Source organism: Macaca nemestrina, chromosome 20 (genome assembly GCF_043159975.1).
Source record: "Macaca nemestrina isolate mMacNem1 chromosome 20, mMacNem.hap1, whole genome shotgun sequence".
Lineage (NCBI taxonomy): Eukaryota > Metazoa > Chordata > Mammalia > Primates > Cercopithecidae > Macaca > Macaca nemestrina.
Window position 1 is genome coordinate 53,725,968 of NC_092144.1, and position 24,519 is coordinate 53,750,486.

Here is a 24,519-nt window from a genome sequence, read left to right on the forward strand (position 1 = left end):
TGTCCAGACCCTGGGAGTTCCGAAAGGAAGGCAGGAATGGAGATGGGGACGTCTCCCCTCTAATGAGCCCTTCAGAAGGGCCCTGACCGGTTTGGGGAGCTGGACAAGGGGAAGGGGTGCCCTGAACTGAGTCAGAGACCTGCCAAGAGACTGAGGGAAGCGTACCGCCACCCCCCAACACTTTGCTACGGGGTGGAGGGCGGAGGTTAAAGGTCTCAGCCAGACCCTTTCCTCTCTGGGCAAAAACAGGAAAATAACTGGTATATGAAAAGGGATGATTAGAAGTCAAGAGCTGTGCTAAACACTTTATACCCGGTCATTTAATTTCACCCTCAAAGCTGCCCAGTGAGAAAGTCATTACTACCTCCATTTCTTTTTTTTAGTAGACACTGGGTTTCTCCAGGTTGCCCAGACTGTTCTTGAACTCCTCGGCTCAAACAACCTGCCTGCCTCAGCCTCCCAAAGTGTTGAGATTACAGGCGTGAGCCACCGAGCCTGGCCTACTACCTTCATTTTATACTTGGGGATACAAGCTGAGGAGGACAAATGCACCCAAGGTTGGCTGGGCACAGAGGCTCAGGCCTGTAATCCCAGCACTTTGGGAAGCCGAGGCACGTGGATTGCTTGAGACCAGGAGTTCAAGGCCAGCCTGGGCAACATGGAGAAACCCTATCTCTACTAAAAATACAAAAATTATGCCACACGTGGTGGCACACACCTGTCATCTCAGCTACTGCAGAGGCTGAGGCAGGAGGATCTCTTGAGCCCAGGAGGTCGAGACTGCAGTGAGTCTTGAATGTGCCACTGCACTCCAGCCTGGGCAACAGAGTAAGACTCCATCTCACAACAACAACAACAAAAAATGTAGGCAAGATCTACATGTGTTACAAGCGGTAAAATGCAGGCTTCATTCTCTCAAAAGTCCATGTTCTTAACCATTGTGTATACTGTCACTTCAAGCCAGGAAGTACCCGAAAGATCATTCTAAATGATAATAACTTTAATGGTGAACACTGATAGGCCACGTGCCAGGCACTCACACACATTGACTCATCAGAGCATCACAACACCCTATGATTATTCCTTCCATTTTACAGATAAGAAAACTGAGGCCTAGAGAAGTGAAGTACCTTACCCCAGGGCTAAGTGGGAAGTGGCTCAAAAGCAAGCCGGTGTTCTAATCCAAGGTGATGAGAAGATCTGCCCCAGATATGTTTGTTTTTGATCTTGTGAGTTAGAAATCTTGTGGGCTCCCAGGCCGGGCGTGGTGGCTCACGCCTGTAATCCCAGCACTTTGAGAGGCCGAGGCAGGTGGATCACGAGGTCAGGAGATCAAGATCATACTGGCTAACACAGTGAAACCTTGTCTCTACTAAAAATACAAAAAAATTAGCCGAGTGTGGTGGCACGTGCCTGTAGTCCCAGCTACTCAGGAGGCTGAGGAAGGAAAATCGCTTGAACCTGGGAGGCAGAGGTTGCAGTGAGCCAAGATCATGCTACTGCACTCCAGCCTGGGCAACAGAGGGAGACTCCATCTCAAAAAAAAAAACAATCTTGCAGGCTCCCCGGACCTCCTGGCCTCTCCACAGAACCAGAACTCCACCCCTTGCGGCCCAGAAACCCAATTGGTTCCCCTAGAAAATAGGTAGACATCCGACTCATGTTAAAAAAAGTTTTATTTAGGAAGCTCCAGGGGCTGGGGTTCGGGCATGGGGTGGGAAAGGAGAGGTGCAGTGTGGATGCCGCCCTCTCTTCCCGCCTAGTGCATTAATACTGGATGGGAGCATCTGACAGAAGTGAGATCAGGCAGGGGTCAGTGTCTGCACCCCACAGCGCATGTTGGCTGGAACAGCAAAGTCTGAAAAGAAGAAATCAAGGTTAAAACTAAGGGGCCTAGGCAGAGCTCCAGGCCCCACTGGAGACCCAGAAATCCTAGGAACCTTTCCTCTTCGGGGAACTAGAGTTTTGGTCCTGAGCCCACTCCTTCCCTCAGACCCAGGAGTCCAGTCCCCCAGCCCCTCCTCCCTCAGACCCAGGAGCCCAGTCCCCCAGCCCCTCCTCCCTCAGACCCAGGAGCCCAGGCCCCCAGCCCCTCCTCCCTCAGACCCTGGAGCCCAGGCCCCCAGCCCCTCCTCCCTCAGACCCAGGAGCCCAGGCCCCCAGCCCCTCCTCCCTCAGACCCAGGAGCCCAGGCCCCCAGCCCCTCCTCCCTCAGACCCAGGAGCCCAGGCCCCCAGCCCCTCCTCCCTCAGACCCAGGAGCCCAGGCCCCCAGCCCCTCCTCCCTCAGACCCAGGAGCCCAGGCCCCCAGCCCCTCCTCCCTCAGACCCTGGAGCCCAGGCCCCCAGCCCCTCCTCCCTCAGACCCAGGAGCCCAGGCCCCCAGCCCCTCCTCCCTCAGACCCTGGAGCCCAGGCCCCCAGCCCCTCCTCCCTCAGACCCAGGAGCCCAGGCCCCCAGCCCCTCCTCCCTCAGACCCTGGAGTCCAGGCCCCCAGCCCCTCCTCCCTCAGATCCGGGAGTCCAGGCTCCCAGTCCCTCCTCTCTCATACCCAGGAGCCCAGGTCCCCAGCTGCTCACCTATCTGCTGAGGTTTAGGCAAGTTCAGGTTGTCCATGATTTTGACAAACTCCTCACAGCTGCGGGTGAGCCGAGGGTTCAGAGTCCTCTCCTCTTCCACGGTGGACACTGTGAACCCTAGTGGCCAAGGGAGGGGAAGGAAAGTCAAGGAGTCCAATGCCTCAGGCCTCTCAGAACTACATTCCCTAGGAGGCTTTGGGTGCCTCTCTGGCAGGGGTTCTTCCCAGAATATTCCTAAAATAGCTTTCCCTCCTCCATGGGAACTATGGCAAATGTAGTTTTCCCCAGTTCTCTAAGCTCCGCAAGTAAAGCCCAGGAAAACCCATGCCCTGCAGAATTCCAGGCATCTGGCAGTCACATAGTTTCTACATCCACACACAGCAGGCTCAAGCACTTTTATCTTTTTTTTTTTTTTTTGAGACAGGGTCTTGCTATATCACCTAGGCTGGAATATAGTGGTATGATCATAGCTCACTGCAGCCTCAACCTCCTGGGCTCAAGCAATCCTCCTACCACAGCCTCTCAAGTAGCTGGCAGCATGCCACCCTGCCTGGCTAATTTTTTGTATTTTGTAGAGGCAGAGTTTTGCCATGTTACTCAGGTTGGTCTCGAACTCACTCCTGGGCTCAAACGAGCCTCCTGCCTCAGCCTCCCAAAGTGCTAGGATTACAGGTGTAAGCCCCCTTGCCCAGCCTCAAACACTTAATTTTTTTTGCCCAGAGAAATTTCTGAGACTGGTAGTCTTCATGCCCTACAAGGATTACAGAGATTTACACTCCCCTTTCAAAGTTATTATTATTATTATTATTATTTTGAGACAGAGCCTCACTCTGTCTCCCAGGCTGGAGTGCAGTGGTGTGATCTTGGCTCACTGCAACCTCCACCTCCCAGGTTCAAGCAATTCTCCTGCCTCAACCTCCCGAACAGCTGGGATTACAGGCATGGGTCTGTAATCCCAGCTCCTCCAGGAAGCCCTCACCATGGTAATCATGAGCAGGGTAGATCAGACAGTCGCCTGGAAGTGTGAAGATCTTTTCATGGACCGAGTGGTACAAGGTCTTGGCACAGCCTGGGGAAGGAAAGATCAGAGGTCAGTGGATCAACAGGATTCTGTCTAACCCCTTCCTTCAAGAAAAGGGTGAGAGGATAAAATCACTATAGCTAAAGCATCTCCTTCATGTCCTGCCAATATCCCTTTGTCTAAGTAGAGAACAGGGAAAGGCATTCTAGGCAGATGGAACAGCATGTACAAAGAATTGAGGAATGGTGAGAAATTCAGCATGGCTGTAAATAGGGTTGGAATGACACCGTGAAGCACCAAAGAGTGTCATTTGTGACCTTGGCTGTCACCCAGGGGATGTCAAGTAAAGGTTCTGAACAAGGAAGGTGGACTAGAAGGTAAGAAACTGAAGACAAAGCCAGGTGCAGTGGCTCATGCCTGTAATCCTAGCACTTTGGGAGGCTGAGGCAGGTGGACTACCTGAGGTCAGGAGTTCAAGACCAGCCTGGCCAACATGGTGAAACCCTGTCTCTACTAAAAATACAAAAATTAGCCAGGTGTGGTGGCGCATGCCTGTAATCCCAGCTATTCAGGAGGCTGAAGCAGGAGAATTGCTTGAACCTGGGAGGTGGAGGTTGCAGTGAGTCAAGATCACACCACTGCACTCCAGCCTGGGAGACAGAGTGAGGCTCTGTCTAAAAAAAAACAACAACAAAATGAAAAAAAGAAAGAAACTGAAGACATGAGGCCCAGGAGGAGAGTGTGATGCCATGGTCCCCACAAGCAGCTCTGAGTCCTAAGTAGGGGGCAAACCTCTCTTCCACCTTGCATTTCAGCCTAAATCCTTCAGCTTCCTGACTGTACTTCGAATGGATAAACGGAAGATTGGGAGCCTTGAAGAGAAAAAGACAGAGACTGAGACGCAGAGATAAGGAGAGAGGGAAGAGGGAGGAAGACGCCTGGGGATGTGGCTTCCCATGACCATCTCATCATGGCTTCTGTCTTTCCCTCTCATCCAGCCTCACTTCTCCCTGCAAGGCAGCTAAATTCCAGGCCTAGTGTTAACCCCACATTGTCACACATGCTCAAAGGATGGCCCAACCCTGAGATTCTGAAACTACACTCCCTTTCCACAGGGAAGCTCCTAAATCTAACTGCCCCTAGCAGCTAGACTCTAAATGGATCATTGCTCCCTGGCAAATAAACCGCTGGCTCTAACAACTTCTTTTTTTCTCTCTCGCTTTTTTTTTTTTTTTTTTTTTGCGACAGAGTCTCGCTCTGTCACCCAGGCTGGAGTGCAGTGGCACAATCTCGGCTCACTGCAACCTCCGCCTCCTGGGTTCAAGCAAATCTCTGCCTCAGCCTCCTGAGTAGCTGGGATTATAGGCACCCACCACCACAGCCAGCTAATTTTTGTATTTTTAGAGACGGGGTTTCTTGAACTCCTGACCTCATGATCCACCTGCCTTGGCCTCCCAAAGTGCTGGGATTACAGGCGTGAGCCACCACACCCAGCCCTTCTTTTTTCTTTTCTTTTTTTTTTTTTTTAAGCTATATTTGTTTCTTAGAGAGGGAGTCTCACTATGTTGCCCAAGCTAGGCTCAAATAGGTAACTAATACACCCCTGAATCTAACTGTCCCCCAATAGCTAAGCCCCTGAATCTAACTCTTCCCATACTCTAGCATGGGGGTCCTCAACCCTGGGTACTGGTCCGTGGTCTGTTAGGAAATGGGCTGTGCAGAAGGTGGTGAGCGACAGGTGACTGAGCAAAACTTCATCTGTATTTACAGCTGCTCCCCATCACTCCCATTACCACCTGAGCTCTGCCTCCTGTCAGATCCACGGCAACATTAGATTCTCATAGGAGCACAAACCCTATTGTGAACTGCACGTGGGAGGGATCTAGGTTATGTTCTCCTTATGAGAATCTAATGCCTGATGATCTGTCACTATCTTCCATCTCTCCCACATGGGACCATCTAGTGTAGGAAAACAAGTTCAGGGCTCCCACTGATTCTACATGATGGTTAGTTACATAATTATTTCATTATCTATTGCAATGTAATAGTAATAAAGTGCACAATAAATGTAACGCATTTGAATCCCCAAAACTATGCCCCGCCATGGTCCATGGAAAAATTAACTTCCACAAAACCAGTCCTTGGTACCAAAAAGGTTGGGGACCACTGCTCTAGCAGGGAAACTCCTTGAATTTAATACTGAAGCCTCCTAAAAGTCTAATGTCCATCCATTCATTCTTGTAACAGATACTTCAACACTTGACACACATGTAACTATATGAAGATCTTGGGCTGGATAAAGGAGCTGGTCACCTTGCTGGAAGTCTGTCCGCCCACACCCACGGATCAACAGGGCATCTCCAGTGAAGGCCATGCTGTGGTCATTCAGGACGAAGGTGACACAGCCTGGGGTGTGGCCAGGGCTGGCCCTGGTCTCCAAGGCCTGGCAGGGGTGGCAGAGTACAGAGAGAGTCACCAAGAATCCTTCAAGATGAAACGGGTCCCCAAAGCCCCACCCTACTCCAAGGTCTTATCTAGATGCATATTTTGGTAAAAATTTAGATTCCCAGGCTCTAATCTTATATTATCAGAGTAAACTCCAAGTGGATTAAATATTTCAATGTGTGAAAAATAAAACCACAAAGCTGTGACACACAACAACAAAAATACAATAACCTCTGGTTGGGAAGGTGATACGGTTTGGCTGTGTCCCCACCCAAATCTCATCTTGAATTATAGGTCCCATAATCCCCATATGTCATGGGAGGTAATTTAATAAAGGGGGCAGGTTTCTCCCATGCTGTCTCGTGATGGTGAATAAGTCTCATGAAATCTGACGGTTTTATAAAGGGCGGTTCCCCTGCACATGCTCTCTTGCCTGCTGCCATGTAAGACATGCCTTTGCTCTCTGCTCCTCCTTCGCCTTCTACCCTGATTGTGAGGCCTCCCCAGCCATGTGGAACTGTGAGTCCATTAAACCTCTTTTTCTTTATAAATGACCCAGTCTCAGGGATGTCTTTATTAGCAGCATGAGAACAGACTAATACAGTAAATTGGTACTAGTAGAGTGAAGTGCTGCTATAAGGAGACGTGAAAATGTGACTTTGGAACTGGGTAACATGCAAAGGTTTGAACAGTTTGGAAGGCTCAGAAGATAAAAGAATGTGGGAAAGTTTGGAACTTCCTAGAGACTTGTTGAATGGCTTTGACCAACATGCTGAGAGTGATATGGACAATGAAGTCCAGGCTGAAATGGTCTTAGATGGAGATGAGGAACTTTTTGGGAACTGGGATAAAGGTCACTTTTGTTATGTGTTAGCAAAGAGACTGGCAGCATTCTGCCCCTGCCCTTGAGATCTGTGGAACTCTGAACTTGAGATAGATGATTTAGGGTACCTAGTAGAAGAAATTTCTCAGCAGGAAAGCATTCAAGAGGTGACCTGAGTGCTGTTAAAAGCATTCATTTCAGTTTTATGTATTCACAAAGATATGGTTTGGAATTGGAGCCTATGTTTAAAAGGGAAACAGAGCATAAATGTTTGGAAAATTTGCAGCCTGACAATGTGATAGAAAAGAAAAACCCATTTTCTGAGGAAAAATTCAAGCCTGCTGCAGAAATTTGCGTAAGTCACTAGGAGCCAAATGTTAATCACCAAGACAATGGGAAAAATGTCTCCAGGGCACGTCAGAGGTTTTCACAGCAGCCTCTCCCACCACAGGCCCAGAGAACTAGGAGAAAAAATGGTTACATGGGCTGGGCCCATGGCCTTGCTGTTTTGTGCAATCTCAGCACTTGGTGCCCTGCATCCCAGCTGGGGCTAAAAGGGGCCAAGTACAGCTCAGGCCATTGCTTCAGAGGGTGCAAGCCCCAAGTCTTGGTGGCTTACACATGGTGCTGGGCCTGCTGGTGAGCAGAAGTCAAGAACAGAGGTTTGGGAACCTCCACCTAGATTTGAGAGGCTGTATGGAAATGCCTGGTCGTCCATGCAGAGGTGTAGCCTTCATAGGGAACCTCTGCTAGGGCAGTGCAAAAGGGAAATGTGGAGTGGGAGCCACCAGAGTCCCCACTGGGGCACTGCCCCTAACGGAGCTGTGAGAAGAGGGCCATCGCCCTCCAGACCCCAGAATGGTCGATCCACCGACAGCTTGCACTATATGCCTGGAAAAGTCACAGATACTCCACATCAGCCCGTGAAAGCAGCCAGGAGGGGGGCTGTACCCTGCAAAGCCAGAGGGGCAGAGCTGCCCAAGACCATGGGAACCCACCTCTTATATCAGCGTGACCTGGATGTAAGACACGGAGTCAAAGAAGATCTTTTTGGAGCTTTAAGATTTGACTGCCCCACTGGATTTAGGACTTGCATGGAGCCTGTAGCCCCTTCATTTTGGCCAATTTCTTCCATTTGGAATGGATGTGTTTACCCAATCTCTGTACCCCATTATATCTAGGAAGTAACTAAACTTGCTTTTGATTTTACAGGCCCATAGGTGGGAGGGACTTGCCTTGTCTCAGATGAGACTTTATTTTGTTGGGTTTTTTTTTTTCAGAGACAGAATCTTGTTGTGTTACCCAGGCTGGGGTGGGGTGGTGCGATCTTGGCTCACTGCAACCTCTGCCTCCCAGATTCAATCAAGTCTTGTGCCTCAGTCTCCTGAGTAGTTGAGACTACAGGCGTGTGCCCCCATGCCTGGCTAAGTTTTGTATTTTTAGTATAGACAGGGTTTTACTATTTTGGCCAGGCTGGTCTTGAACTCGTGACCTCAGGTGATCTGCCTGCCTTGGCCTCCCAAAGTGCTGGGATAACAGGTGAGCCACCATGCCCAGCCTCAGATAAGACTTTGGACTGTGGACTTTTGAGTTAATGCTGAAATGAGTTGAGACTTTGGGGGACTGTTGGGAAGGTATGATTGGTTTTGAAATGTGAGGACATGAGATTTGGGTGGGGACCAAAGTGGACTATGTTTTGGCTGTGTCCCCACCCAAATCTCATCTTGAATTGTAGCTCCCATAATCTCCACGGGTTGTGGGAGGGACCTGGTGGGAGGTAATTAAATCATGGGGGTGGGTTTTTCTCGTGATAGTGAATAAGTCTCACATGATCTGATGATCTTACAAAGGGCAGTTCCCCTGCACACGATCTCTTGCCTGCCGCCATGTAAGCAGTACCTTTGCTCCTTCTTTGCCTTCCACCATGATTGGGAGGCCTCCCAAGCCATGTGGAACTGTGAGCCCATTAAACCCCTTTTTCTTTATAAATGACCCAGTCTTAGGTATGTTTTTGTTTTTGTTTTTGCTTTTTTTGAGACAGAGTCTTGCTCTGTCACCCAGGCTGCAGTGCAGTGGCACAATCTTGGCTCACTGAAACCTCCACCTCCCAGGTTCAAGCGATTCTCCTGCCTCAGCCTCCTGAGTCACTGGGATTTCAGATGTGCACCACCACACCTGGCTAATTTTTGTGTTTTTAGTAGAGATGGAGTTTCACCACGTTGGTCAGGCTAGTCTCAAACTCCTGACTGCGTGATCCGCCCGCCTTGGCCTCCCAAAGTGCTGGGATTACAGGCGTGAGCCACTGCGCCCAGCCTTCAGGTATGTCTTTATTAGCAGCGTGAGAACAGACTAATACAGAAGGGATATTCAAATGCGACATCTAAAGTGATAAATCATTAAGGAAAAGATCAGTCAGAAGTTTCTGAATGGCAGCAACACCATAAACAAAATCTAAAGAGAACCAATATGCAGGGAAAATATATTTGTAACATATACATACCACACAGTGGTCAATAGACTTAATATACAAACAGATCTTACAAATCAATTTTAAAAAGTTAAGCACACTAATATAAAAATGAAATACTCAACAGTCATTAAAAGCAATACTGTTGAAATAAAATTCAGTAATATTTTACACTTTTAAAAATACAAAATAGGCAGTAGTGGCTGGGCACAATGGCTCACACCTGTAATCCCAGCACTTTGGGAGGCCAAGGCGGGCAGATTACCTGAGGTCAGGAGTTCAAGACCACCCCGGGCAATGTGGTGAAACCCCATCTCTACTAAAAATACAAAAATTAGCCAGGCGTGGTGGCGCATGCTTGTAATCCCAGCTACTTGTGAGGCTGAGGCAGGAGAATTGCTTGAATCCGGGAGGCGGAGGAGCCAAGATTGCACCATTGTACTCCAGCCTGGATGACAAGAGTGAAACTCCACCTTAAAAAAAAAAAAGGGCCGGGCGCAGTGGCTCACGCCTGTAATCCCAGCACTTTGGGAGGCCGAGACAGACAGATCACGAGGTCAAGAGATCGAGACCATCCTGGCCAACACGGTGAAACCCCGTCTCTACTAAAAATACAAAACAAATTAGCCGGGCATAGTGGTGGGCACCTGTAGTCCCAGCTATTCGGGAGGCTGAGGCAGGAGAATGGCATGAACTCAGGAGGTGGAGCTTGCAGTGAGCGGAGATCGCGCCACTGCACTCCAGCCTGGGTGACTGAGCAAGAGTCTGTCTCAAAAAAAAGAAAAAAAGATAGTGAAAAAAGTGGCCCTTAGAGTGAGAAATGATATTTACAAACATAAACACTAGTCCTTCCTTATCTGCAGGGGATACCTTCAAGACCCCAGTGGAAAACTGAAACCTGAGATAGTGCAAACCCTATAAATACTATGTTTTGTTTTGTTTGAGACACAGTCTGGCTCTGTCGCCCAGGCTGGAGTGCAATGGCATGATCTCGGCTCACTGCAACCTCCCTCTCCCAGGTTCAAGCGATTCTCCTACCTCAGCCCCTCAAGTAGCTGGGATTACAGGCACCCACCACCATGCCCAGATAATTTTTGTATTTTTTTAGTAGAGATGGGGTTTCACCATGTTGGTCAGGCTCGTCTTGAGCTCCTGACCTGAGGTGATTCACCCACCTCAGGCTCCCCAAATGCTTAGATTACAGGCATGAGCCAGCGTGACTGGCCAATACTATGGTTTTCTTTATCTGATAACCAAGAAGGCTACTAAGTGATTAGTGGGCAGGTAACATACTCCTATACAGCATGGATACACTGGACATAGGGATAATTCATGTCCTGAGTGGGATGGTGTGAGATTTTATCATGCTACTCAGAATGATGTACAATTTAAAACTTACTAATTGTTTATCTCTGGAATTTTCCATTGAATATCTTCAGGCTATGGTTGACCACAGATAACTGAAACCACAGAAAGTGAAACCACAGGTAAAGGAGCTGTACTGGATCCAACAAAGTTCTTGGATCCAGAATATATAAAGATCATCTACAAATCAATAAGAAGGACTCCCTAATAGAAAAATTAGCAAAGACTTGAAAAAAACACTGCAAAAGAGGGTGCCCAGATGGAACAAACACATTAAAAGGTGCCCAACTTCATCTGTCATCAAAGAAATAAAAGTAAAACCACAATAGGACGCCACTACACAACATTAGAATGGCTGGAATGAAAGATTGATTTGAAGCAACTGAAACTGTCATACACCATGGTGGAAGAGTACACAGAAAACTACTGGGCAGTTTCTACTAAAGCTAAATCTACACATACCCTGTGGCTCAAACCTTGGTATACATGTGGTCTTTGACTTAAGATGGTCTGACTTAAGATTTTTTTAAATTTTTTTTTTGTAAACAGAGTCTCACTCTGTCACCCAGGCTGGAGTGCAGTGGTGTGATCTCGGCTCACTGCAACCTCCGCCTCCCGGGTTCAAGCAATTCTCCTGCCTCAGCCTCCCGAGTAGCTGGGATTACAGGCGCCCACCACCATGCCTGGCTAATTTTTGTCTTTTTAGTAGAGATGGAGTTTCACCACGTTGGCCAGGCTGGTCTCAAATTCCTGACCTCAAATGATCTGCCCGCCTTGGTCTCCCAAAGTGCTGGGATTACAGGTGTGAGTCAGCCACCAGGCCTGGTTTTTTGGTTTTTTTTTTCCAGACAGAGTCTCTCTCTGTCGCCCAGGCTGTGTAGCGCATCGCATGATCTCGGCTCACTGCAACCTCGGACTCCTGGGTTGAAGTGATTCTTGTGCCTCAGCCTTCTGCGTAGCTGGGATTACAGGCACACACCACTGGGCCTAGCTAATTTTTGCCCACACTGGCCTCCCAAAGTGTTGGGATTACAGGTGTGATGCACTCGATGACTTACAATTTTTTGACTTTACAATAGTGTGAAAGTGATACATTTTATTTCTTTTTTTCAGTAGAGACGGGCTCTCACTATGTTGACCAGCCTGGTCTTGAACTCCTGGCCTCAAGCAGTCCTCCCATCTCAGCCTCCCAGTGTGCTGGGATTACAGGCGTGAGCCACTGCACCCAGCCAAAAGTGATATGCTTTCAATAGAAATCATATTCCATGCACCCATACAGTCATTCGGTTTTTCACTTTCAATACAGTATTCAATGCATTACATGAGATATTCAACACTCTTGTATAAAATAGGCTTTGTGTTAGATGAGTTTGCCCAACTGTAGGCTAATGTAAATATTCTGAGCACTTTAAGGTAGACTAGACTAACCTATGATGTTTAGTAGGTTAAATGTATTAAATGTGGCCAGGCGCGGTGGCTCACGCCTGTAATCCCAGCACTTTGGGAGGCTGAGGCAGGCGGATCACAAGGTCAGGAGTTCGAGACCAGTCTGGCCAACATAGTGAAACCCCATCTCTACTAAAAATACAAAAAATTAGCCAGGTGTGGTGGTGTGCACCTGTAATCCCAGCTACTCAGGAGGCTGAGGCAGGAGAATCGTGTGAACCCGGGAGGCAGAAGTTGCAGTGAGCCAAGATCATGCCACTTTACTCCAGCCTGGGCAACACAGTGAGACTCCATCTCAGGGGAAAAAAAAAAAAATATATATATATATATATTTTTATATATAGTTATATATTTTGTATATATATTATACGTATATTTTATTTTTATATTTATATATATATAAAAAATGCTTTTTTTTTGAGACAAGGCCTCACACTGTACCCAGGCTGGAGTACAGTGGCACAATCATGGCTCACTGAAGCCTGGAACTCCCAGGCTCAAGCAATCCTCCCACACCAGCCTTTCCAGTAGCTGGGACTATAGGCACACCACCATGCCTGGCTAATTTGTTTTTAATTTTTTGCAGAGACAGGGTCTTGCAATGTTGCCCAGGCTGGTCTCAAATTCCTGGGCTCAAACTATCCTCCCACCGCAACCTCCCAAAGTCCTGGGATTATAGGTGTGAACCACTGTGTCCAGCCTATTATTATTAACTAAAACAAAAATATCTACAACCTACTTCAGTTCATAGGAAAGAAAAGTTTTAGTAGGATAAGTTAAATGACACACCATGAGAAAACAGTTGAACACATCCAGAATGTGGAATATTTTAGAAGACAGCATGTCAGGAAGCTTCAAAAGTTAACACCCTGGAGGCCGAGCACAGTGACTGATGCCTGTAATCCCAGCACTTTGGGAAGCCGAAGCAGGCGGATCACTTGAGGTCAGGAATTTGAGACCAGCCTGGTGAACACGGTGAAACCCCATCGATACTAAAAGTACAAAAATTAACCAGGAGTGGTGGTGCATGTCTGTAATCCCAGCTACTCGGGAGGCTGAGGCAGGAGAATTGCTTGAACCCATGAAGCGGAAGCTGCAGTGAGCCAAGATCGCGCCACTGCACTCCAGCCTGGGTGACAGAGTAAGACTCTGTCTCAAAAAAAAAAAAAAAAAAAATTAGCCAGGTGTACTGGCACACGCCTACAGTCCCAGCTACTGGGGAGGCTGAGGTGGTAGAATCGCTTGAACTTGGGAGGCAAAGGTTACAGTGAGCAGAGATCATGCCACTGCACTCCAGCCTGAGTGACAGAGCAAGACTCCACCTCAAAAAAAAAAAAAAAAAAAAAGTAATATCCTGGAGCAAAAGGATATGAAACTGTTCTAGATCCAAAATTTTTTTTTTTTTTGAGACGGAGTCTTGCTCTGTCACCCAGGCTGGAGTGCAGTGGCCAGATCTCAGCTCACTGCAAGCTCCTCCTCTCGGGTTCACGCCATTCTCCTGCCTCAGCCTCCCGAGTAGCTGGGACTACAGGCACCCGCCACTTCGCCCGGCTAGTTTTTTGTATTTTTTAGTAGAGACGGCGTTTCACCGTGTTAGCCAGGATGGTCTCGATCTCCTGACCTCATGATCCGCCCGTCTCGGCCTCCCAAAGTGCTGGGATTACAGGCTTGAGCCACCGCGCCCGGCCCCAAAAATATTTTTAATAAATAAAAAGTAATAAATAAATATAAATAAATAAAAAATAAAAAGAAAACAAAACAAAAAGCAAAGAAGGAAAAAGAAAACACACACATGAGGCTAAATAGACATAAATGGCCAAACACTAAGCTCAATTGCATCCTGGTTCCTAAAAACAGCTGTAGGCTGGGCACCGCGGCTCACACCTATAATCACGGCACTTTGAATCACCAAAAGGGGAGGATCGTTTGAGCCCAAGAGATTGAGACCAGCCTGGGCAACATGGTGAGATCCTATCTCTACCAAAAAAAGAAAGAAAGAACAAAAAAAGCTGTAAAAATTATTCCTAGGGTAATTGGAGACATCTGAACACAGGTTGAATATTTAATGATGATATAAAGTTACTGCATATTTTGTTAGATGTGACAAACGTTTTGTAAAAGAGTAAGTCTCAAAGTATAGCCTAGGGAACCCTGACAGTCTGCAGATCAAAACTATTTATGGACTTTTCGCCCATTTTCACTCTCATTCCCCAAAAACATTCACGGGGCAGGGGTAGGGGAGTGGTTGTAAAAGTTTCGTGACCTGTACTGACATAATTCCTCTGATGGCTGATGAAATCTGTGCTTGTGTATTTTTTTTTCTTTTGAGACAGAGTCTCGCTCTGTTGCCCAGGCTGGAGTGCAGTGGCGCGATCTCGGCTCACTGCAACCTCCACCTCCTGGGTGTTCAAGTGATTCTCATGCCTCAGCCTCTTGAGTAGCTGGGATTACAGGAGCGTGCCACCATGCCCGGTTAATTTTTGTATTTTTAGTAGAGACGGGGTTTCACCACGTTGGCCAGGCTAATCTCAAACTCCTGACCTCCGCACACCTCGGCTTCCCAAAGTGCTAGGATTACAGGCGTGAGCCACCGCGCCCGGCATGTGCTTGTGTGTTGTTATATTTTGTACTATTATTTCAATGTAGATTTTAAAAAATTCAAAATAAGAAATTGTGGGTGGGGAACACATAACATCTTGACCTAAAGCACCCTTAATTGTCCCTGAAACTTGTCGAGTGATTTCCCCAACAGCCCAGCCTGCCTAACCCCAAATTCTTTCAACGAATTCATTCTTCCCTTCCGTGATGCATCATGTCCGTGACACACCCCCGAGCTTTTCTTTCATCTGTTCCCTGCAGCAGCTAAACCTGAAACTACACTCATCAAAGAAACACAACCCAGAAGGGATCCTGTAAAGCATTCAGCCTGCTGGCCTTGGAGTTCCCACGGCCTACACTGCCCCCTGGTGGCAAGTAAGCACTCAGCTTCTTTTCCATTTGGTTCCCAAGTTCTTTCCCTCCATTATTCAAAACTATAGTAAACCCCTCTTATCTGCCTGGGATAGATTTCAAGACCGGGAGTGGATGCCTAAAACCGCAGATAGTACAGAACCCTACTCACTATGCTTTTTCCTATACATACGCACCTATGATAGAGTTTAATTTATAAATTAGGCACACTAATAAATCAATAATAACTAAAAATAAAACAGAACAATTACAGCAAGGCATGATGGTGCATGTCTGTAGGCCCAGCTACTTGGGAGGCTGAGGCAGGAGGATCATCTTAGCCAGGGTTCAAAATACCAGACTGGACAACATAGCCAGACCCCATCCAAAAAAAAAATAGGTCGGGCACAGAAGCTCAAACCTGTAATCCTAGCACTTTGGGAGGTCAATGCAGGTGGATCACTTGAGGTCAGGAGTTCGAGACCAGCCTGGCCAACATGGTGAAACCCCATCTCCACTAAAAATATTTTAAAAATCAATTAAGCGGGCATGGTGGCGCTCACCTGTAAACCCAGCTACTGCTACTTGGGAGGCTGAGACAAGAGAATCACTTGAACCCAGGAGGCGGAGGTTGCAGTAAACCAAGATTGTGCCACTGTACGCCAACCTAGGAAACAGAATGAGACTCCATCTCAAAAGAAAAAAAGATGGAGTGATGGATGGAGAGGTATACTGTAAAAAAAAAATTTAAGCCTGGTGCAGTGGCTCACTCTAATCCCAGCACTTTGGGAGGCCAAGGAGGGAGGATTGCCTGAGCCCAGGAGGTCGAGGCCAGCCTGGGCAATGTGGCAAAACTCGTCTTTACAAAAAACACAAAAACTAGCCAGGAGTGGTGGTGCACACCTGTTGTTCCAGCTATTTGGAAGGCTGAGGCAGGAGGACTGCTTGAGCCAGGAGGCTGAGGCTGCAGTGAGCTGTGATTGCAACACTGCGCTCCAGCCTGGATAACAAAGTGAGACCCTGTCTCAAAAAAAAAAAAAAAAAAAAAAAAATTCAGCTTTTCTCTATGCTTTAAATTTTTCATAATAAAATGTTGGAAGAAAAATTACTTGTTTCACAATTTTAAAAGGAGGAAGTATTGAAACCCACACTTGAGTCACATAAGAATCAATGGTGGAGCTTTTAAAACATGCCAATTCCTTGTGCCCACCCAGAACAATTAAATCAGACTCTGATTCTAAGGGACCTGGGGGATCAGTGTTTTCAGCAGTACTTCTCTAAGCCAGCGTATTTAACAGGCAAGCCTAACTTTCTGATTTGGCCGCCCTGTGGCAGCTAAGATGTTCACTTCTCATTGTTTATTAAAAAAAAAAACTCAGGCCAGGCGCGGTGGCTCACACCTGTAATTTCAGCACTTTGGGAGGCTGAGGCAGGCAGATCACTTGAGGCCAGCAGCTCTGGCAGTATGGTGAAACCCCGTCTCTAATAAAAACACAAAATTTAGCCAGACATGGTGGCACACGCCTATAATACCAGCTACTGGAGAGGCTGAGGCGGAAGGATCACCTGAACCTGGAAGGTGGAGGTTGCAGTGAGCCGAGATTGCGCCACTGCACTCCAGCCTGGGCGAAAGAGTGAGGCTCTGTCTCAGAAAAGAAAAAAAAAAAAAGAATTGTTCCTGTTTCGGTGATCCACTGCCATGTAGCGTCATCATGTATTAAACAGTCCCTTGCTGTGTGCTTTGTCCCCTGCCCTACACCCCTGCTATCTTTTGTGCACAGGAGCAAGTGTGTCTCTGGGCTTCACACCTAGAAGGGAAATCTCTGGGTTGGAGACCCTGAGGGCAGTCAGCTAATCCTTGAAACAGTCTCAAGAGGAGGGTGCTGTGATAAACCCTGTGTTTTAGCGCAGGGAACTGAGGCTCCCAGAGGGAGGCAGAGGTTGCAGTGAGCCAAGATTGTGCCCCTGCACTCCAGCCTGGGTGACAGAGTGATACTCTGTCTCAAAAAAAAAAAAAAGAAAGAAAACTCATTCTACAATAAAACCACTTAAATTTGTCCCACCTTTTGTGTAAGATGAACAACTAGTTCAAGAAACTGGGATTTTCTATGAAAGTTAAACATTTGTCGACTCAGTGACCCAGCAAGTCACTTGGGGACAATGTTCCCCAAGATATTTGCGGAAGAATCTTCATAGCAGCATTATTCATGGTAGCCAAAAACTGAATAATCAGAGGGAAAACGGGATGTGGTGGCTCATGCCTGTAATTCACTTTGTACTTTGGGAGGCTGAGGCAGGAGGACTGCTTGAGCCTAGGAGCCACCACAACTCGCTCATTTTGTAGGGCAAAAATTATGGCCAGTGGATGAAATTTGGCCTGCCATCTGTTTTTGTAAGTCCTTTGTAGGTTTTTGTAAGTAAGCTAAGAATCATTTTAACTTTTTTTTCACATTGAAAACTATCAAAGTAACATGTAACAACTAGATGAGGCTGGGCACAGTGGGGCTCACACCTGTAATCCCAACACTTTGGGAGGCCAAGGCAGGAAGGTTGCTTGAGGCCAGGAGTTCGAGACCAACCTGAGCAACACAGCAAGACTCAGAGACCATCCTGACTAACACAGTGAAACCCCGTCTCTACTAAAAATACAAAACATGAGCCGGGCGCGGTGGCGGGCGCCTGTAGTCCCAGCTACACGGGAGGCTGAGGCAGGAGAATGGCGTGAACCCAGGAGGCAGAGCTTGCAGTGAGTGGAGATAGTGCCACTGCACTCCAGCCTGGGTGACAGAGCAAGACTCCATCTCAAAAAAAAAAAAAGGAAAAAAAAAAATTTTTTTTAAAGTAGCTGGGCCGCCCAGCGCAGGGGCTCATGCCTGTAATCCCAGCACTTTGGGAGGCCGAGGCAGGCAGATCACGAGATCAGGAGATTGAGACCATCCTGGCTAACACGGTGAAACCCCGTCTCTACCAAAAATACAAAAAATTAGCCGGGTGTGGTGGCGGGCGCCTGTAGTCCCAGCTACTTGGGAGGCTGAGGCAGGAGAATGGTGTGAACCTGGGAGGTGGAGCTTGCAGTCAGCCGAGATCGCAGGACTGCACTCCAGCCTGGGCAACAGAGTGAGATTTCGTCTCAAAAAAAAAAAAAAATTAGCTGGGCATGGTGGCACATGCCCATAGTCCCAACTATTCAGGAGGCTACAGTGGGAGGATCACCTGAGCCCAGGAGTTGGAGGCTGCAATGAGCTATGCTCATGCCAGTGCATACCAGCTTGGGCAACAGAGCAAGAGCTTGTCTCAAAAAAAATTTAAAAAAAAAAAAAAACTATATGAAATCCAAATTTTATTTTTTATTTTTATTTTTTTATTTTGAGATGGAGTTTCGCTCTTGTCACTCATGCTAGAGTGCAATGGCACCATCTGGGCTCACTGCAACCTCCACGGCCCAGCCGAGGTTCAAACGATTCCCCTGCTTCAGCCTCCCGAGTAGCTGGGACTACAGGGACACCCCACCATGCCCGGCTTATTTTGCATTTTTAGTACAGACCAGGTTTCACCATGTTGGTCAGGCTGATCTCAGGTGATCCACCCGCCTCGGCCTGTCAAAGTGCTGGGATTACAGGCGTGAGCCTGGCCTGAAATCCAAATTTAAAGGCCACAAATAAAGTCTTATTGGAACACAGCCATGCCTATTCATTTATGCAGTGTCTATGGCTGCTTTCACACCACAATAAGAGCTGAGTAGCTGTCACAGAGACCCTGCTACCTGTAAAAACTGAAAATATTTACTATCTGGGCCTTCACAGAAAAAGGTAGCCAACCGCTACTACATAGCAATAAGTAGGAAAGAACTCCAAGTATAAACAACATCACGTGTGAAAAAAAGCCAGACACAAAAGAATAAACTGTGTAAGTCCTGTTTATAAGGTCAGAACAAGCAAAATTGGCCTGTGGTTAAATGCATCAGAACAATGGTGCCTTGGCAGGGTGGTCATTGGCCAGAAAGTGAGGCAAGGAAGCCTTCTGGGGTGATAGGCAAGTTCTGTATCGGGATCTGGGTAAATACTCATGCACATGTATAATATGTGGACTCACTTCATTCAATGGATGTTAACAACTAGTGTTTTTGTTTGTTTGTTTGTTTTTTGAGATGGAGTCTCACCTTGTCACCCAGACTGGAGTGCAGTGGTGCGATCTTGGCTCACTGCAAACTCTGCCTCCCGGATTCAAGTGATTCTCCTGCCTCAGCCTCCTGAGTAGCTGGGATTACAGGTGCCCCACCACTATACTGCCTAATTTTTCTATTTTTAGTAGAGACAGGGTTTTGCCATGTTGGCGAGGCTGGTCTCGAACTCCTGACCTCAAGTGATCCACCTGCCTCAGCCTCTCGAAGTGCTGGGATTACAGGCATGAGACATGGTGCCTGGCCTTAATTTTTTTTTTTTTTTTTTTTTTTTTTTTGAGATAGGGTCTTGCTCTGTCACCCAGGCTGGAGTGCAGTAGCGTGATCACATCTCACTGCAACCTCCACCTTCTGGGTTCAAGCAATCTTCCCACCTCAGCCTCCTGAGTGGCTCAGACTCCAGGTATGTGCCACCATGCCCTGCTAACTTTTGTATTGTTTTGTAGAGACAGGGTCTCACCATGTTGCCTAGGCTGGTCTTAAACTCCTGGGCTCAAGCAATCCATCCGCCTTGGCCTCCCAAAGTGCTGAAATTACAGGCGTGAGCCACCACACCCAGGCTAACAATTCATTTTTTAAAAGTAGAAGGAAAAATAAAGGAGAGAAAAATGGATCCCCATCTCCAAAATCTCAGACAAGCCAGGCATGGTGGTTCATGAATCGCTTGCGCTCAGGAGGCAGAGGCTGCAGTGAACTGAGAGCTTACCACTGCACTCCAGCCTGGGTGACAGAGCAAGACTCTGTCTCAAAAAAATAAATAAAAATGTGGCCGGGCGCAGTGGCTCATGCCTGTAATCCCAACACTTTGGGAGGCCAAGGCAGGTGGATCACCTGAGGTAGGGAGTTGGAGACCAGCCTGACCAACATGGAGAAAGCCCGTCTCTACTAAAAATACAAAATTAGCCAGGCATGGTGGTGCATGCCTGTAATCCCAGCTACTCGGGAGGCTGAGGCGGGAGAATCACTTGAACCCAGGAGGCTGAGGTTGCGGTAAACTGAGATAGCACCATTGCACTCCAGCCTGGGCAACAAGAGCAAAACTCCATCTCAAATAAATAAATAAAACAAAAAAAATTAGCTGGGCTTAGTGGCTCATGCCTGTAATCCCAGCTACTTGGGAGGCTGAAACAAGAATCACTTGAACCCGGGAGGTGAAGGTTGCAGTAAACCAAGATCGCACCACTGCACTCTAGCTTGGGCAACAAAGTGAGACCCTGTCTCAAATTAAAAAAAAAAAATTTGCCTAAGGCTGAGGAGGGGAAAGGGAAGGTTAGGGGTGATGGCTAAGGGGTGTGGGGTCTTTTTGGAGTAATGGAAACATTTTCCAATTAATGGTAGTAACGGATGAACAAGTCTGAATATACTAAAAGTCGCTGAATTGTATACTTGAAATAGATAAATCGTATGTTATGTGGGTTATATCAATAAAGCTATTAAGCCTGGGCAACATAGTGAGATCCCAGCTCAACAAAAAATTTAAAAATTAGCCAGGTATGGTGGCAGGTGCCTGTAGTCCCAGCTACTTGGGAGACTGAGGCAGGAGGATCACTGGAGCTCAGACGGTCAAGGCTGCAGTAAGCTATGATCCCACCATTGCACTCCAGCCTGGGTGACAGAGCAAGACCCTTTCTCAAAAACAAACGAACGAACAACAACAAAAAAAGGGTGGGTGCAGTAGCTCATGCCTGTAATCCCAGCACTTCAGGAGGCCAAAGTAGGAGGATCACTTGAGCCCAGTAGTTCAAGACCAGCCTGGGCAACACAGCAAAACCCTGTCTCTACAAGAACATACATAAATTAGTCAGGTGTGGTGGTGCATGCTTGTGGTCCCAGCTGCCAGTGAGGCTAAGGTGGGAGGATCACCTGAGCCTGGGAGGTCGAGGCTGACTGCACTCCAGCCTGGGTGACAGAGACCCAGTCTCAAATTAAAAAAAAAAAAGAAAGAAAGAAAGAAAAAAAAACCTGAAGCTAAATCTACCATAGCTAAACCTTTCAACATTCATTCCAAGAAATGTTTGTTAGCACCTGACTATTATGTACAATGCACATACATGTACAATGCATTTTTGCCTACTTCCAGAAAAAGGCCTGAAATAAAGCTTCTGTAACCATTGTAGCTAAACTCTCTTCCCACGCACAGCCCTCATTTCCTCTAAACACTCTGACTCAAATGAACTGTCCTTATTTAGCAAAACTCTCTAACCTGGAGGCTGTCTTCTGTCAGCTGACATTCTGTCCCCAAAGTCAGTAAAACTTTATTACACATCTTTAGCAATTGATCAGAAAAATGCCCTGCCAGCTGTTTCCCTCCCGCTGAGGGAAACTTCCCTGACCCTCCCGCCGACGCCCCGGTTGCAATTCTGGCCGGAAACCCGCTGGTGCCTGGGGCAAAGAGAGTGAGGAAGGCAGGAACCTTCAGACCTTTCCAGTGTGAGGCAACTAACTGCAGGGCTGAGACTAGGGTGAGGCTGTTGGTGCAAGATTTAAGGGGGCGCTCACTCGCAGGTGCGGACCCTGCACTTACAGGACCCTGAGAGTTAGTGCCTCCTTAAATGTTGCACTTCAGGGTCCTCACAGTCCTAATCCTAGACCTAGGCTCTAGGTTCTAAGCAACCAGATGCTCCTTCCTCAAACGGTTTCCGCAAGACAGGACTGGGTCTCTTTCCTTCTCAGCCCTGCCCTCAGAATTCCAGACCCTAATCAACTTTTATGAAGATGCGTGCCAGGCCAAAGAGCTGTCCCTAAGCTTTAGGAAGGAAACTCCTTAAATGCTGTTGACTTAGGAGTTCCGCCAGTGCTCCACCTGCCCAGAGCCTCTTGCCCCAGTGCCCCCACCTGGGTTTATGGTGCCCCCTCCCAGAAACATGAGCTCAGGGGTCAGAAACCCAGGTCCTGAGGTCCCTCCTCCCCAAGGACTCAGGATCCCAGACCCCCAGTACCCTCTTCCCTTCAGTTTAAGGAGTTCAGGCCACCACCCTCTTGGGGACCCAGCACCCAACTCACGAAGCGCCCGAAGCGGATGGAGTCTCCATCCTCAATGTGCAAGTCAGCCTGGGCCCCACTAAGGCGGGAGATGACAGACTGGCAGCCAGGGAGAAGGGAACGGAGCAGCCCCGAGCCTGTAATGTGGTCCGCGTGGCAGTGGGTATTCACTGGGAGAGAGAGGAGGGACAGGTCCAGGAGGGTACAGAGAGAACCTGGGAGTCCCAGCCCAGATCCTTCTCCCTCAGACTCAGGAGTTCAGGCCCCTGGCTTCCCATTCCACTGACGCTGCAGCCCAGCCCCGCTGGAACCCAAGAGTTTGCTCCCCGAACTGACCAGCATACAGCAGCCGCAGCCCCAGCTCCTTGATCAGTTGGGCATCCCGAGGTGCTGTTTCCAGGACCGGGTCGATCAGAACGGCCTCCCGGGATTCTCTGTCACCCAGTAGGTACGTGTAGGTGCAGCTCACGGGCTCGAACATCTGGGAATGGGGAACCCAGGTGAGAGCGCAGAACCGGACTTCCACCCACCAAGTAGTGCTGACTGACTCTATCCTTTTCCTAAGATCCAGAAGCAGAAACCCCAGCCCCCTCTTTCCCCTGGAGTCGGGAGTCCGGGGCCCCACTACCTTCCTCTATCAGAACAAAACAGTTCCAACTTTCTAACATCCCAAAATCAGGGTCCCCGGCACGTTCGTTCATAGAGGACCCAGGGGTTCAGACCCAAGCCCAGAGGCCCCCAGACCACTCACCTTTAAAGGACCCAAGAGTCCAGCCCTAAACCTCCACCCCGCTTTCCGCAAGATGCAGGCGTGGGTCCCCCGGATCTCTCCCTATTAAGAGACCCCGGAGTTCCGTCCTTGCTGCCGCCTAGCGCCCAGTAGTCCCCTCCTAGGTCCAGCCACCCGCACCTGCCGCAGGAGGATGGGGGCTCCAGACCCGCCATGCTGGCTCAGCTGCCGCCGGGCGACCCTCAATACAGAACCCGCCATCGCGCCCACCGCGGGATCAGCAATGAGCGGAGGCCGAGCGCCTGCGGGAGCCGGGCGCTCCCTCACTGACCCGGGAAGGGCGGGGCGGGGGCGGAGCACGCCTTAAAGGGGCCACAGACGCCTGGGGGCAGAGGCCGGGGGGGGGCCGCGCGGGGCTGGAGCGAGGGCGAGACCGAGGAAGCCAAAGTGCAACGCCGGAAAGCTCTGACACCTAAAGAAAACAGAGAACAGGAGACGCTGAAAGTGCGAGGGACAGACGCTCAGAGACACACAGACATACTCATGTAGGAACAGAAGTAGAAACCCAAGGAGAGGCCCTAGTACACTCATAGCCTCGGGGCCGTTTTTTTTCTTTTCCTTTTTCTTTTTTTTTTTTATTTTGAAACAGAGTCTCGCTCTGTCACGCAGACTTGAGTGCAGTGACTCGATCTCGGCTTATTACAGCCTTAAACTCCCAGGTTCAAGCGATCCTCCAACCTCAGCCTCCTGAGTAGCTGCGACTATGGCACGTTGCCACCACACCCGGCATATATATATATATATACACACACACACACAGACACACACACACATATAGATATACATATACACATATGTATATATATGTGTTTGTGAATATATATATAATTATTTGTTTTTTGCAGAGATGGAGGTCTCACTATGTTGCCCAGGCTGATCTCGAACTCCTGAGCTCAAGCGTTCCTCCCATCTTGTCCTCCCAAAGCGCTGGGATTACCGACCTGAACCACCGCGTCCCGTGGGGCTGTTTTCTAGCGGGTGGTAGGATAGTCATGGTTAGAAAAATATGTTCGGTTCCGGGAGGCAGAGGTTGCAGTGAGCAGAGATGACGGCACTGCACTTTGGAATCACAGCAGTAGTGAGACTAGGAATTCCCACTCTCATCTGGAGGATCTATGTCGCTTTGAGATATCAGAGCAGCCTTAATTTCCAGCCTAGGGGCAGAGCTTTTTTTATTTTTAATTTTTAAATATTTTTGTAGAAACAAGGGTCTTGCTATGTTGCCCAGGCTGGTTTCCAGCTCCTGGCCTCCCAGGTCCTCCCACCTGGGCCTCCCAAAATGCTGGGATTACAGGTATGAACCACTGCGTTATCCTGTCCCGTACAGAGATTCTGAAGAGGGGTTTCCCGCAACAACATTTATCTTAATTTTGGAGTTTCCAGGGCATGGTCCCTGGAGCTATTTTCAGAGCAGCCTCTGTGTTAATACCTTTACACAGAGAAGGCCTGCTTTTCCTTGAGCCTATCAAATTG

The 24,519-nt window shown here is 48.3% G+C and overlaps 1 protein-coding gene across 2 annotated transcripts; it reads right to left on the minus strand.

Moving 5' to 3' along the window:
• Positions 1-1,658: 1,658 nt before the first annotated feature.
• LOC105463857 (ETHE1 persulfide dioxygenase) lies at positions 1,659-23,322 on the minus strand. Of its 2 annotated transcripts, none has more exons than XM_011711266.3 (7): positions 23,167-23,322; positions 22,593-22,737; positions 22,278-22,426; positions 5,913-6,042; positions 3,558-3,647; positions 2,579-2,695; positions 1,659-1,858 (listed from the first exon to the last, which is right to left on the minus strand). In XM_011711266.3, exons 1-7 carry the CDS (start codon positions 23,245-23,247, stop codon positions 1,803-1,805), a joined length of 768 nt encoding a protein of 255 aa, XP_011709568.1. In that variant the 5' UTR covers positions 23,248-23,322; the 3' UTR covers positions 1,659-1,802. The 2 variants fall into 2 exon arrangements, with proteins under 2 accessions (XP_011709568.1, XP_011709569.1); XM_011711267.2 differs by lacking the exon at positions 23,167-23,322 and adding an exon at positions 23,008-23,160.
• Between the last annotated feature and the right edge of the window lie 1,197 nt (positions 23,323-24,519).

Excerpts from the sequence above, each read along its gene's own strand:
- LOC105463857 (XM_011711266.3), bottom strand. The coding sequence starts at position 23,247 with ATGGCGGGTTCTGTATTGAGGGTCGCCCGGCGGCAGCTGAGCCAGCAT. Across the intron at positions 22,738-23,166 it reads CCCCCATCCTCCTGCGGCAG|ATGTTCGAGCCCGTGAGCTG; the intron begins GTGCGGGTGGCT and ends CCCCATTCCCAG. Across the intron at positions 6,043-22,277 it reads CCATCCGCTTCGGGCGCTTC|GCCTTGGAGACCAGGGCCAG; the intron begins GTGAGTTGGGTG and ends CACCCCTGCCAG.